This window comes from Paramormyrops kingsleyae, chromosome 12, assembly GCF_048594095.1.
Source record: "Paramormyrops kingsleyae isolate MSU_618 chromosome 12, PKINGS_0.4, whole genome shotgun sequence".
NCBI classification, from domain to species: domain Eukaryota; kingdom Metazoa; phylum Chordata; class Actinopteri; order Osteoglossiformes; family Mormyridae; genus Paramormyrops; species Paramormyrops kingsleyae.
The window spans coordinates 27,735,744-27,751,135 of record NC_132808.1 but is presented as its reverse complement, the minus strand read 5'-3'; the positions used below and the strand labels follow the sequence as shown (position 1 = coordinate 27,751,135).

The 15,392-nt window shown below is 45.3% G+C and overlaps 2 protein-coding genes across 10 annotated transcripts in view; both read left to right on the top strand.

Annotated features, from left to right (window-relative positions):
- Positions 1-1,645, top strand: part of LOC111833063 (GRB2-associated-binding protein 1-like) — a 31,820-nt gene extending 30,175 nt beyond the window's left edge. For all 8 annotated transcript variants that reach the window (XM_023790988.2, XM_023791015.2, XM_023790979.2 and 5 more), the window contains one exon: positions 22-1,645. In XM_023790988.2, the coding sequence (XP_023646756.1) occupies positions 22-180 (159 nt within the window). In that variant the 3' untranslated portion in view covers positions 181-1,645. The remainder of the gene's footprint in view (positions 1-21) is intronic.
- Positions 1,646-5,473: 3,828 nt separating this feature from the next.
- On the top strand, positions 5,474-14,913 carry LOC111832917 (SWI/SNF-related matrix-associated actin-dependent regulator of chromatin subfamily A member 5). Of its 2 annotated transcripts, XM_023790696.2 has the most exons (25): positions 5,474-5,747; positions 6,584-6,682; positions 6,774-6,875; positions 7,214-7,380; positions 7,479-7,579; positions 7,905-8,005; positions 8,103-8,282; positions 8,374-8,529; positions 8,656-8,787; positions 8,876-8,944; positions 9,052-9,161; positions 9,270-9,496; positions 9,581-9,702; positions 9,794-9,946; positions 10,113-10,245; positions 10,414-10,562; positions 10,691-10,810; positions 11,013-11,120; positions 11,212-11,325; positions 11,586-11,708; positions 12,297-12,429; positions 12,950-13,068; positions 13,400-13,612; positions 14,130-14,240; positions 14,536-14,913. In XM_023790696.2, exons 1-25 carry the CDS (start codon positions 5,679-5,681, stop codon positions 14,596-14,598), a joined length of 3,174 nt encoding a protein of 1,057 aa, XP_023646464.1. In that variant the 5' UTR covers positions 5,474-5,678; the 3' UTR covers positions 14,599-14,913. The 2 variants fall into 2 exon arrangements, with proteins under 2 accessions (XP_023646464.1, XP_023646469.1); XM_023790701.2 differs by lacking the exon at positions 6,584-6,682.
- Positions 14,914-15,392: the final 479 nt, after the last annotated feature.

The window sequence follows — 15,392 nt, the reverse complement described above, 5'->3', positions numbered from 1 at the left end:
TGCATCTCCTGTGACTTGCAGAAGACGAGTAACGGCACTGGAAGCGCGGCCTCTGATGAGCGGGTGGACTACGTGGTGGTGGACCAGCAGAGGACGCAAGCACTGAAGAATACCAAAGAAGCCTGGAACGGAGGGAGGCAGTCCACAGACACTGACACTCCACCGAAGGGACCAAAGTGAGCCATGGAGCGGCATCTTTGTGGATTACTGATCACCAGGAGGCTCCAGGAGGTCCATCTGCATGCACAGAACTTATTGTGAGGCACTCTGGAGTCAACAAGGTCTCCTACTCTGCTTGGTTATCTGAGGCTTGTTGTGAAGCTTCTGCAGTAAGTCCAGAGCAGGACCGGTGGAAACCCCTGTGCTCTCCTTATGGTGTCCTTATGCTCTCGAGCATTTCTGCAGCAGACTGGGTATCGTAGTCCTGTTCTGTATCTTTCAAAAGACTCGATATGGACCAAGCAATTCAGTCAGGCTGCCTTGCGTGTCTTCTAAAAAACATCTTTACTCACTCTCACTTCCTTCTGTAATTGTGTTAAAGCTGTTAAAATGTTCCACAGTGTCATCTCAAAAATGGAAATCAATATTTAGAATTTTCACATTCATTTATCATCATCTAATTTTTTTTCCAGTTCAAGTCTAAAAGTGCAATCAGATGTTCTCGAAAATGAAATATGTAGGCTTGAAATGACAACTTTCTTTCCCACGCTAACTCTGTGACTTTTGTGCAAAGCAGAATGCAAATAACGTGGTTAAAAAGTACGAATGTGCGCGAGGCGTGTGGGCTGCACATGTGCCGAATGCAGTGTGTGACGGCTCAGCTATGGAGTTTGCTTGTGAATTCCCATTCCTGGCAGGACGGCGCTATCAGGCTAATTATCAGGCTAATTATCAGGCTAATTAATCCATCTAGAAAATGGTGGAATCAACAACTGTGACTACCTTCAAACAGTAGGTTTGTAAGCTTTCTCCTACTTATGCAATGTTTCAAAGAAGAAAATCAGGTACTCAATCAATTTCTAATTTCCGCAGAAACAAGCTTCTGCAGCCCTCTTCCTACAGGTAGAACGACCTTTCCAATATCAAACACGCCCTTGCTTAAAAAGCAACTTTGCTGTAAAAGATACCTTCCAAACAAGAGCTAAATGTTTTCTAATTTTTTTACTGGGATTTTTTTTTTATGATTTTCAATTCCCCCTTTTATATTCTGCCACAGTTTCACTTGGACTGTAATTTATTTTACCAACAGAATTCCAGTTTTTTCTGGAATCTTACAGACTGCCTTACTAAGCTCAATGTCTTCTGTAAATATGATCAATGCTGCCTTTTAGGATTGCCCTCTCTGACCTTTTTAAGTATTTGTGAATTTTACTCTTCAAAAGTATTTTAGCTTTACTAACCTGGCCATTATGACTTGAGGCATGATGTATGTCTGCTTTCACAGGTTGGTATTGTATTCACTGGCCCTCTTCTACAGCATGTCCAGAGCAGTGCCTTGATGTTTTTTAGCCTTTCTTCCCCCTCAGACTATTCCTCTGTCAGAAAATTCTTTTTTGAAAGACAACTAAAAAAATCAACACTAAAATTTGTTTGGAAACATGTACATTTTAAAGTGTGCGAAATAAAAGCAGATCGTTATGCATTATTTCTATTTCAGCACCTTCACTGTGTTTGTGACAGCATATACAAAAACGGACTCTGGGTTTTACAATGTATATTTCTGTTTTTAATCAAAGGACATAACTCTCTTCTTGGTAAAACTTTAATAATAATAAATAATAATAATACATTTTATTTATAACGCACTTTTCATTAACAAAATCTCAAAGTGCCACATTTAAAAACAACAAAGTTAAAAATATCCATAAAATCAAAATAATATCACTACTACTAAGTATGACATCTTAGCAGTTGTATGCTTTCTTAAATAAAAAAGTCTTCAAATTTGCTTTAAAAAAGTCCAGGTTCTTTGTAACTCGCAGCTGGACAGGAAGATGGTTCCATAGCTGTGGGGCAACAGAGCAAAAAGCTCGACCTCCCATAGTACACAGCTTAGTAGAGGGAACTTGAAGTAGCATACTACCTGATGATCTGAGGATGCGGTTGGAGGTTTGCAAATTCATCAAATCCTGGAGATATGAAGGTGCCAGACCATAAATACATTTATGGGTTAATAGAAGAATTTTATACTCGATCCGGGAAGACACAGGGAGCCAATGAAGAGATTTGAGGATGGGAGTAATATGTTCAAATTTCTTTGCTCTCAGTAGGATTCTTGCAGCGCTGTTTTGGATGTATTGTAACTTTTGTATGTCCTTAGCAGGAATCCTACTAAACAGTCCATTACAGTAATCCAGCCTTGATGAAATAAAGGCGTGGACAAGTTTCTCTGCATCTGCGAGGGTTAAAAGAGGGCGGAGTTTGGAGATTTTTTGTAGATGGTAAAATGATGTCTTACACAGATGTTTTATGTGGTCGCTGAAGGTCAACTGTGGATCAAACCGTACCCCCAGATTAGTAACTGAGGAGGAGAAAGTAATAGCCTGGCCATCAAAGGAAAACTGGAGTATAGGAAATGAACTTATCTGGCGTGGGGTGCCAACAAGGAGTCCCTCAGTTTTACTGCTATTCAGCTGTAGAAAATTAATGTTCATCCAAGCCTTAATTTCCTCCAGACATGCAGTGAGGTTCAGGATGGCTTCTGAGGGGTTTGGGGCAGTTTTAATGTATAGCTGCGTGTCATCAGCATAGAAATGAAAGGACAGCCCATGTCTGGTTATGACGTGCCCAAGAGGTAGCATATAGATGGTAAAAAGCATAGGACCAAGAACTGACCCCTGTGGAACACCACATGTGACATTGGACAGTCTAGATGTACATCCTCCCAACATGACTTGTTCAGTCCTTCCAGACAGGTAGGATTGGAACCACTGCAACGCAATTCCCGAGAGTCCAACTGTATTATGAAGGCGATCCAGGAGAATGGCATGGTCCACTGTATCAAACGCCGCTGACAGATCCAGGAGAATAAGCAAGGATGGTGAACCTGCATCAGCTGCCATCAGCAAATCATTCGTCACCCTAATCAGTGCCGTTTCCGTGCTATGGGCTGAACGAAAGCCTGATTGGAACTTCTCAAACAGATTATTACATTTAAGATAGCTCTGTAGTTGGATTGCAACTATCTTTTCTAAAACCTTAGACAAAAAAGTCAGGTTTGAGATGGGCCTGTAATTTGCAAGTACCTCTGGATCTAATGAAGGTTTCTTCAGCATCGGGCGAATGACAGCCGCTTTGAGGGAGGGTGGAACATTACCAGTTTGTAATGAAAGATTTACTAACTTCGTAATGATTGGACTGACAATAGGGATGAAGGACATGGGCACAAATTATACTTGACAGGGCACAAATTATATAGCATTATGCCATTACTTATGTACTAACTAACCACGAAGTAAGCCTTAGTTACATACTGAACTTATGTTAATTCATCATTAATGAATCGTGACGCTTGTTTTATCTCAAGCAGTTACTATATTTGTTACTATACCTGATAAACCTTTGTAAACTACTGAAGGAAGTAATGAACAACACAAGTTAAATACTGATCTCATGTTTGTTCATTAATGAATTGTGACGCATCTTCTCAAGTAGCGACTATATTTGTTCATGATTTGTACTTCAGCAGTAACTGAGTTATTTCTAAGTATTTGTGCCCCATCAAGTAAGTATTTTAATGGCAAGGAAAACAATCTCCAGAATATTTTCTTTCTCTTCTGCGAAGGATGAAGCAAAATTCTAGGCACTAACCAGATGGTGTGAAAGAGTGGGATTGGGTCTCTTACCTGGGTGTTAACAGTTTTGTACTGAGTTAGGCAAGTTCCCGCAATTGACTGTTTTTAATACACATGAATCTTAGTTGATGAAAGCTGATACAGCATTAATATAGATGTTAATGCCAATTCTAAGTATTTCATAGACTGAGCAAATCTGAACTTTGCGGTGGTTTATGGAAAGAAACCTCATCCTGTCTTCCTCAATGCTGAAAATAACACCAACTAGGCCTAACCTGTGTGTAAATACCATTCAATTTGAGACAGACTAACACCTTAAATAGGAGCTGAGGATATTTACTGTCCAAATAAGCACTTGGGCTGAGGATGAATCAAAACTTAAGGCTTCGAGCCGTCCTACAGATCGGCTTTATTCTAAGTGAGCCACTAAGGAAAAACGTATAACAGGGCTGGAAACTCATGTATCTGGCGTGACGTTCACTCTTTCAGACTCTCACGCTCACACAAGAACTCTTACAGCAAATGTGTATTGTTCCATACACCTAAAATTAGCTACATCAAAAGCACTGGTGTAGTTTGCAAACCCTGCAGACTATTTACAAGGCAATTAAACAGTTACATACATGTATATGCGTGTACTGGTGTGTGCAGACTGTCTCAAATTGAAAATCTCACGCCAGTCAGCTAACCGAAGTTGGCCGCCCTGAAAATAAGGTGTTATTTTCTACTTGAGGAAATGCTTTTGGCTTTTTTGGTAACAGAGCCCTAAGCACCTCAGTTCCTTTAATGATTCCATGCTTGCCCGGTGATCAATTTATTTTTCCACTGGTAATAATAGGATCGCGAGACGAGCCGAATGGTAAGATAGCTGAGCTTCGGTTATCATCAGTGCGTCGATATAACATGCATATGTTAGTGCAGAAAGGACAGCTGGACAACACAATTCAGTGACATTAAATATAGCGACTGACTAACTGTGAAGCGATGGTTTCAGATGATATGCAAACATTCACAGCTTGACAGGATAATGGAAGCGCACTGTAGCTGAGCAATCCTGACCAATCTGGGGGCGATTTAAGTTTACACTTGGACTTTGGGTTAATATAAATACGATCTCGCCAGCATGTGGACATGACACACTAATGCTTCGACAAGACACAGAAATTAAAGAGATTATTCCGTTTGTTATGCCCACAAGAGCGCGACAGTTACACAGTGGAAAAATAAACATTAATAAATATATGTATGAGATATTCAGTTATTAACTTATGCAACCTGTATTTATAATGCACGTCGATATATATATTTACCTGATGCTTTCATCCAAAACGACTTACAACACAGGGAAGGGTTATGTGTTCCCTGATATTAAAACCCATCTTTGTGTTATTAGCGCAATGCACTACTTGTTGAGATACATGAGTAGCTTTCTTTACGTAGATAAATACAATAATAATTATATTATTATTCTTAGCGTGTGGCAGTAAAGCAGGAGAAAGCGGGGTTTTACTAAAAGTAAAGGCCCCGGTTTATCTGGTAAAATTAAAGTCACAGCGTTCAGCGCGCAAACATGACAGCAGGGAGCAGCCAGGTACGGCGCGCGCTGTCTGCGGGCGCAGCGCGGCTCCTCCGCCCCAGCGCCGCTGGCCGCCGAAATCTCGCGATATCTAGCCGGACGAGATCTCAGCGTGCGAGAGAAAAAAGCCGGTTTGCTAAGGTAGGCGGCGTGGTGCAAGTCCTGTCCCATAAAGGGACTGCAAATAAGCGGCGGCTGTCCGTCTGTGTCGGCGGTCACCTCTGTGCTTCTTCCGGACTTTTTGAGAAAGTAACGGCATAAAGCGGCAGGTGCAGTCGCAGGCCGGGATTTAAATCGCTGACCGGAGGATGTCCGAGGGGGAAAAGAGCGGCTTTGAGCCGGAGCAGCGCCTGGAGGCTGAGCTCAAGGAGGAGGAGGTGAGCAGAACAATGGGACTCTATTATGGATGGAGGTGCGGCGTTGCTGGGGATGGGGATGAGTGCAGCGCTGGCGCACGGCGGCCACCGGCCGGACCGGCGCTGTAATTTAATTCATATTTAATGTCCTCCCAGAGCAAAGCGTGGCCAATTTCGCACTTTGAAACTTCCCAGTTGTGTTCCCGGTGCCTTTTCCCACGCCTCGCTTTGGGTCCTCGCTGGATGCTGCGGGTGTCCCGGGGGGGCGGGGAGGCGGGGGGACGGTGTCTCCGGTCGTGCTGCCGTTTTGTCCAACTGAACTCTTTGTCTCCGGCACCTATCAGACTTTCGCTAGTAGCCTCTTCTACCGGCGCAAGTGACCGTGTAGGACGCCCAGGAGAGGATAAATGCAAATATAAGCAGAATTGTTTTCTTTAGTAAAATATCTCGACTGTCCCAATTCATAGTGGCTTTTATAAACAGTCCATGAGCCGTATTATGTCCCGATCGGGCCACGGCTGTCCCTGCCTGGATCCGGTGTGCGCTGGCCGGTCCGGTCTGTAATGACTCCCTGACTGCGCTGTTCAATGAAATGAGTGCTAATAACTCGCCATTGCTGTCTTTATAGTAAAATATGTGTTTCTTTCTTGAATAAATGTTTATTCATCCTTGACACTTATTTGTCCATTTATCTCATAAATATTCCACCGTGCATCTTGAGATCGCGATCAGTCTAAACCGTCAGGTTATGGTAGTTTTTCCAGTATTTAAAGTCTCGTTACTGGGAGTTGCGCGGCGTGTTGCATTCACTTCCACACATCGTAGTAGCCGCATTGTGCTTTCATTGTGTCGTTAAGAAGTATCCGAGAAGCGTGACAAGTGCGCCCCTACCCGAGCAGCTGCGAAGCCCGCTGGACCTCCGCCCCGCGGTGGCGCTGCTGGCCCCTCTTACAAATGCAAGGCTCGTCCCGTCAGCATTTTTACTCTTCATTTAACCAGACACCGAGTACAGTAATGCTGCAAAGTCGTTGTTTTTATTTTTAACAGGATGGAGCGTCTGATTTGGAAAAAGGGGGAGAGGAAGGAACACCTCCCAAACCAACAGACAGAAAAAAGGGCCTTCCACTCCCCGGCTATGAAGCTAAGATGGTACATCTCCGTTTCTTCTGCAAAGAAACCAGAGGTGGATAGTTCAGGTTCAGAAAGTATTTAGTGGCCTTGCTGCACCTCTAGTTTGATCTTTAATTTCTGGACTAAACTATCCACCTCTGACTGAAACAACAATTGAAAACCTCTCCAAAGCTTATACTGGAGCTGGTGGGTGTGGTTAACAATGTCATTGTTTTAATCCAATGGAATAGGAGCAGAGTTCAAGCTTCTGGTGATTGACAGCACATGCTCCCAACCACAGCGGCTTTTGAAGCATACAGTGAGTTAGAGCACAAGTGATGATTGTTTGTTTGTTCTCTTCCGTTTTGTCCTTGCAGCAAGCTGACCGCACTAACAGATTTGAGTACCTGCTGAAGCAGACGGAACTCTTTGCCCATTTCATCCAGCCGGCCGCTCAGAAAACCCCCACCTCGCCCCTGAAGATGAAACCTGGGCGGCCCCGTATCAAGAAGGACGAGAAGCAGAACCTGCTCTCTGCCGGAGAGTGAGTGCATCACCTTTACTGCCACCGTGAGGCGCTGTTACTGTGACCTCTGTGCAAGCATTGCTCCTAATGCGACCCCCGTGGCGTCTCCCCTGCAGTAACCGTCACCGTCGCACGGAGCAGGAGGAGGATGAGGAGCTGCTGAGTGAGAGTAGCAAGGCCACCAACATCTGCACGCGCTTCGACGAGTCGCCTGCCTGTGCGTACCTGATTATGCACCTTCTCCCATGAGAGCCTAACCCCTGTGGGCCTTCAGGCCCGGCTGCTGGTACCCCTGTAGTTTCATGCATCGTATCACCTCACACTGTGCATCTGCTGCTGGGTGCTTTTGTGTTACGGACGCTTCAAAAGCTAATGATTTTTCCACGTCGGCCTTCACTCCACAGGGGTTGATTAAAAAGACAACTCAGCTCTCCTGGCTGTCGGCCATTTTGATACCGATGTACGGAAGAGTTGCTTTGCACACTGAGCTAAAAGTTCTGGGTTTTAACCATTTGGCCACGACGTGGATTCTTTTGTTCCAGATGTAAAAAACGGAAAACTGAGGGACTATCAGGTTCGAGGCTTGAACTGGCTCATTTCCCTGTATGAGAATGGAATCAATGGCATCCTGGCAGATGAGATGGTAAGGACCTTGTCTTGTGAGATGTCAAAATTTGGGCATCGCTCTCCTATGTCAGATGTAGTGATTGTGGGCGTGTCCCCGGTCTCCGCGTTCTTAGGGCTTGGGAAAGACATTGCAGACCATCTCGCTGCTGGGTTACATGAAACACTACAGAAACATTCCCGGACCTCACATGGTGTTGGTGCCCAAGTCTACCCTGTACAACTGGATGAATGAATTCAACCGGTGGGTGCCATCGCTAAAGGCGGTCTGCCTCATTGGAGACCAGGAGCAGAGGGTATGTGCACCAGTGCTGAGCCCCTTTAACGTTCTGAAGACCGTAATGATTGGCAGTGAGCTTATTGCTAATGTTAGGTCCCTGGCTGTAGGTTGCTTTCATTCGGGACGTACTCCTACCCGGAGAGTGGGATGTCTGTGTGACCTCCTACGAGATGATCATCAAGGAGAAAACCGTGTTTAAAAAGTTTAACTGGAGGTACCTGGTCATTGACGAAGCTCATAGGATAAAAAATGAGAAGTCAAAGGTACAGTGCTTAAAATGTTTCCAAAATCTGCTACTCAATCTGAAGATTAGAGAGAACCTTTGCGTAGCGCTTGAGAACTTCAAAGAGTGATCATATTGACTGACTCTGCTCATTGTTTTTTTGTAGCTCTCGGAGATTGTGCGTGAGTTTAAGACAACCAATCGCCTGCTTTTGACTGGAACCCCCTTGCAGAATAATCTGCATGAGCTCTGGGCTCTCCTCAACTTCCTCCTCCCTGATGTCTTCAACTCTTCTGAAGTGAGACCTTCACCATAGAATTATAAGCACCAACTTTTACATTGTTACACTGAATGTTTGTACTTAAATGTCTTTGTTTTCAATAAAGGATTTTGATGCTTGGTTTGATACCAACAATTGCTTGGGGGATCAGAAGCTGGTTGAACGTCTGCATATTGTGAGTACTGTCCTACATTTGGTTTTTGCCACATCTGAGCTTGACATTGTAGAGAAGATGCACGTGTCCTGAGATTCCCTCCTTCGATTTGTCTTTACTGTAAATAGGTGCTTCGCCCGTTCCTTCTACGGCGCATCAAAGCTGATGTAGAGAAGTCTCTGCTGCCTAAGAAGGAGGTGAAGATGTATGTGGGACTCAGCAAGATGCAGAGAGAATGGTTGGTGCCATGATTTAATTTGGATTTATTTTTGTTATTTAGTTTAGGACTCTGTTGCATATCCTCTTATGTTTGGTCATACTTTCATCCAGCTGTTTGTCGCTTCAGGTATACCAGGATTCTGATGAAGGACATAGACATTTTGAACTCTGCAGGCAAGATGGATAAGATGCGACTCCTAAATCTTCTGATGCAACTGCGGAAATGCTGTAATCACCCGTACCTGTTCGACGGCGCCGAGCCCGGCCCTCCCTACACAACGGACCTGCACCTGGCGGTCAACAGCGGCAAGATGGTCGTGCTGGACAAGCTGCTGCCTAAGCTGAAGGAGCAAGGTCAGACTGTTCCGGGGACCCCATAGCAATGTAAGAGCTGGTCAACATCTTGAGCCTAACAAGCTGTGTGATCCTCGTCCCTAGGCTCCCGTGTGCTGATCTTCAGCCAGATGACCAGGATGCTGGACATCCTGGAGGACTACTGCATGTGGAGGAACTATCAGTACTGCCGGCTCGACGGCCAGACTGCACACGAAGAGAGACAGGCACGTTCCGTCCTTAGCCTTTTATTCCACGTAGACGTGAGTCGAGTTTCTCCTCTTTTGTCTTATGCCTTTTGTTGTTTTGGTTTGCCAGAAATCGATAAACACATACAATGAGCCCAACAGCTCCAAGTTCATCTTCATGCTGAGCACCCGGGCAGGAGGCTTGGGGATTAATCTTGCCACTGCTGATGTGGTCATCATTTATGACTCCGACTGGAATCCACAAGTTGATTTGCAAGCTATGGTAAGTTTTGTGATCTTGAAGGGCTCATTCCCAGCTCCAGAAAACGCAGAGTATGATCCTCCCTGTTTTGTAGCCACATAATTGCTTGTTTATCAGGTGTTACTAATTTGGGACCCAACCAGCACCATTTCTGAAAGACTTAACTTGTCATCGTTGGCTCCCTTAGGATCGTGCGCACAGGATTGGTCAGAAGAAGCAAGTGCGCGTGTTCCGGTACATCACAGAGAACACGGTGGAGGAGAGGATAGTCGAAGCTGCAGAAATGAAACTGAGACTGGACTCCATTGTCATTCAACAAGGTAGGATCTTGGTTCATTGATACGTTCCCCTCAAACTGTAGGGGTGCTGATACATGGATGTGGGGTGTGATGCTGTTTCTGAAATTGCCAGCATCTATTATCAGACTTATTTAGATATTTTAATCTAAGTCCATAAGTTAGACTGAGCAGTTTTCTATCCACAAACAGGGAGGTTGGTGGACCAGAATCAGAATAAGCTTGGTAAAGATGAGATGCTGTCGATCATTCGACATGGTGCGACCCACGTGTTCGCCTCCAAGGAGAGCGAGATCACCGACGAGGATATCGATGAAATTCTGGAGAGGGGCGAGAAGAAGGTCCGTTTGAGCGTTTTGATGTTGGTGGTTCTTGGGATGTTCATCTGTTTTGCCTCACAATGTTTGTTGTAGTTTAGCCTTTTCTAAATTCACAAATCTGTCATCTTTTTATTTTTTATTTTTTAAAGACTATGGAGCTGAAGGAAAAATTATCCAAACTGGGCGAAAGCTCACTCAGGAACTTCACCATGGAAACTGATAACAGTGTGTACAACTTTGAGGGAGAAGACTACAGAGAGAAGAAGAAGGTATGCCTCTAGTGTTTGTCCCTCTTAAGTTTTTCATAATTTCTCACGTTCTCAGATATTACCCACACCATTTGAGATGCCCAGTTACATTTGACTTTCATGCTGTTTTTGGGTTGCACTGGCATCTTGTCCTAACACTGTGGTGATTCTGGAAATGTTACCCAGTCCTGTATTTCTGCACTGTGACTCGTTTCTTGCGCAGGTGGTGACGGAGTGGATCGAGCCCCCCAAAAGAGAACGTAAAGCTAACTATGCTGTGGACGCGTACTTCAGAGAGGCTCTGCGAGTCAGCGAGCCGAAGGCGCCCAAGGTCGGGATGACGGAATCTTGATAAATACTGCAGTCTGTGGTGCTTTACTCACTTTTCCTGATTAACATCTGCCTCCTCATCCCACCTCCAGGCTCCCCGGCCCCCAAAGCAGCCGAACGTCCAAGACTTCCAGTTCTTCCCTCCTCGTCTCTTTGAGCTGCTAGAGAAAGAGATCTTGTACTACAGAAAAACAATTGGTTACAAGGTATTACTGCATTAATGTGTGCATGCATTTGTGTGGTTTTACTATTACAATTCGGCTAATCCCAACATAGTCATATCCTGGATATTCTTGGAAGCAGCAGGCAGTGTTATAGTGCTGGAGTCCAACCCTGAGCATCTTCTGCGATATCTCTGCTCTTATGCCCCACATGGGGTAATGTCTCTCCATTTGATCCTGTAGGAGTGTGTAGCAGTAATAATAGTGGCTGTTAAACATCACAAATAACTGGCTGTCTTCCCCAGGTCCCTCGTAACCCCGAGGTCCCAAACTCCGCTCAGGTCCAGAAAGAGGAACAGGCAAAGATCGATGAGGCAGAACCATTGGCAGAGGAAGAACTGGAGGAGAAGGAGAATCTTCTCTCCCAGGTAACGGATGTGCAGGGTCAATGCTACATGACCTTCCATGGGATCCGTCAAGGGCCCTTCATTTCAAAGCGATTTGATGGAATTCAAGCTATGCATGTTATGGGTGCTAATTGGAAAATGTCTGTTAGTGGAGCTCTTGTTTATTCCAATGTACAGATGCTCCTCGGCTTACGATGCGGTTTGGTTCCGATGAATCTTGAGTCAAATATGAATATGATACGATGCACTTGAGTGCTTCGCGGAAATAATCTCTTGGGGATATTTGGTTAAACGCAAGAAAAAAGCACCGTATGCTATGACGCAAGAGTCTGCATGAGACGTTTGTGCTCATGACTGTTACAAAGACTGGAAATGTGGCTGCGTTCCCTAGCCTGGGAACAGAGCAAATTCAACGTGTGATAACTAGTGAATGTGCATCACTATCGCAGCATCATAAGTCAAACCACAGTAAAACGAGGAGCATCTGTGTCTGGGGTCTAATATTGGCTGTGGTATGAATTAAGAATCGCCTCAAATGTTTAATGTTTATTCTGGGAGCCAGTGTGATACTTGGTGTAGTGATGGTATGATGTCATCTTGTCTTGCCAGGGCTTCACCATCTGGAACAAGCGTGACTTTAACCAGTTTATCAAGGCCAATGAGAAATGGGGGAGGGATGACATTGAGAATATTGCCCGGGAAGTCGAGGGCAAAACCCCGGAGGAGGTTATTGAATATTCTGGTAAGATGTGTGGTCTGAGTCAGAGTTGGAAAGTTCAGGTCCACAAAGTACAAATCCAGACCAAGGTTTTGTTTCAACCAACCAGTTCAGTTTAAAGCAGGGTTATTCAACTCACGGTCCTCGAGGTCCGAGCACTGCTGGTTTTCCAACCTTCCTTTACCTGTCAGTCAAGTGTGAAGCCTCTGACCTGATTCTGATTGGTCAGAGGCTTCACACTTGACTGACAGGTAAAGGAAGGTTGGAAAACCAGCAGTGCTCGGACCTCGAGGACCGTGAGTTGAATAACCCTGCTTTAAACTGAACTGGTTGGTTGAAACAAAACCTTGGTCTGGATTTGTACTTTCTGGACCTGAACTTGCCAACTCTGGTCTGAGATGAGTTTCTACTTGACTGGGAATAATGTGTGTTAATGTGCTGTCCGTGAATGCGTACAGCTGTCTGAAAGCATGTTAATGTGCTCTGTGAATGTGTACAGCTGTCTGTGAATGCATGTTAATGTGCTGTCTGTGAATGCATACAGCTGTCTTCTGGGAGCGATGCAATGAACTGCAGGACATTGAGAAGATCATGGCTCAGATTGAGAGGGGAGAAGCCCGAATTCAGAGGAGAATCAGCATAAAGAAAGCACTTGATTCCAAGGTGAGACCGAGGCCAGCTGATACTCAAACCAGAACATCTCGTTCAGCAAAGCCTTCTGTTACTGGCCCAAACACCTCCACATTCCTTAACATACCATATCACATTAAGGTCTTCTGATAAAATGTCCAAAATAAGTCGGCTTCAATCCGATATATTTCTGCTGATGAAAATACCATGGACTCCAAGGTCTTCTGGTCTTGCTTGATGCCCTGTGCTGTACCAGGCACATTGACGTGGGTCGGTGGTAACTTTCACAGGAACTTGAGTCTGCGTGTTACTTGGCATCTCTCTGCCGAGTGCGGAGTTGACGTTACCACGTTCACCTCCTCAGATTGGGCGCTACAAGGCCCCCTTCCACCAGCTGAGGATATCGTACGGCACCAACAAGGGCAAGAACTACACTGAGGAAGAGGACCGCTTCCTCATCTGCATGCTGCACAAGCTGGGCTTCGACAAGGAGAGTGTCTACGACGAGCTCAGGCAGTGCATCCGCAACTCCCCCCAGTTCCGCTTCGACTGGTTCCTCAAGTCGCGTACCGCCATGGTGGGTAGCGTACCTGAGGCACCACAGTGTCCCCGTCCAGAACATCATCTTAGGCCAAAGGCTCTGTGTGGTTCTTTCCATTAGCTGGGCAGTCAGCCATTTAGCTAGTTAATGTTTAGAAAACTGCTTTCTTTTTAACAGACAGGGTTGAAATAAGTTTAATTTCATGGAAGGTTTTTAAAGTTACTACAGCCCTCTAGTAGACTCTGCCATCTGGGATCTTTGTGTTCTAAAAAAGAAATCCTGTTATTAAAGTAAGTTTTACCTGAATCCAGCAGAATACCCTTTTGAGATTGGGGGAGAGGGGAGGGCAAAGATGACAAATGACCTGTCATTTTCGACCGTGCATTTTCCCTGAGGTTCTAAGAGAAACTAGCTGTTTTATTGTTCTGTAAAGTAACCCGTACTGGCTTGCAGAGCGAGCCCCCACTACCGGGTTTGAGACCAAGTCGACGGTCACATTAGTGACTTTGCTCAATGCCGGCGCTGATGCTGACACACATTTGCCCGCACGCAGGAACTGCAAAGGAGATGCAACACGTTGATCACACTGATAGAGCGCGAGAACATGGAGCTGGAAGAAAAGGAGAAGGCAGAGAAAAAGAAGAGGGGCCCTCGCTCTTCCTCCGTAAGTAGGGTTTCTCTCCAAGGGAGCAACTCGGCCTGAATTTTGTTATTAGGCTGGTTAAAACGCCACAGCTCCCGCGGCCCAGATGTAGCCTTTAACCCAAGAGCAGCTACACAACCGAAGCGCATTAATCAGCGTCCTCAGTGGCTTTCCTCTTGGAGCACACGCCCCGTATCAAAATCCAGTTAAAGGAACGCAGTGTTTACTCTGCAGTGCTGTTCCTCCCCTCCGTCGGCCGCCGGCCACCGGCCACCACCCTCCTCCTCCTCCTCAGTGGGGTGTTTGTCTCCCTCAGGCTCAGAAACGCAAAGCAGACGGGACAGATGGGCGTGGAAGGCGGAAGAAGATAAAGCTGTGAAGAGGATGGCCGGGCAGGAGAGGCAGCCCCAGGGAGGGCGGCGGTAAACCGGCAGCGGTGTGCGTTTGTTTTACGGGTCATCATGATGTACTGTACGGAACTTCAGCGTCGTTTTCCTGTTGATCTTGGAGGGAAGTGCCCCAGAGCAGCTCTGCTCCTGCTGTCTTCTCCTCCTTTATGTACTTATTTATGCCTTTTAGGTTAAAGCACTGCATTGGTGTTTTGGTTTTGTTTTGTTTTTTAAGATCGTTCCCTATTTTACCAATATTTGTATTAGAACTCATGACACCAATAAATTTTGTTTTTGTAACACTATTTTTTTTCGTTCGTTTGTTCCTCGGTGACGTGTTTTTTGAAGCTGGGGCCTCTTTCTGCACTTTTGCTTTCTGCCTGAGCCTTCACTGGGTGCACTGGGTCTTCTACGAAAACGTCCAAAATAAGTCTGCTTCAATCTGTTTATGCTTCAGCTGAAAAGCTCCAAGCTTGATTTGATGGTATCAGTGGCGACTTCAATGGTATAAATGGACTTCCTGTCCTGTTTCATTGTCCAGTCCTCAGATCAAACGCCGTATTCTGAATAGTTCAGATTTTTCTTCAATCCTTTTTGAAGGTGCTGCCAAGCCCTTCGTCACAGCTGTAGAACGTCCCGTTTGACGGCTGGATCTCCAGTTTTTGTTCCATTGAGGCAACACTGAAGTTGCCATTTCTGTGGTCATAACCTTTTTCCCATATTTAAGAGTAATCATGTAGGTTCATGTTCTGTTTAGTGTCCTCCATATTCTACCCTGACTGTG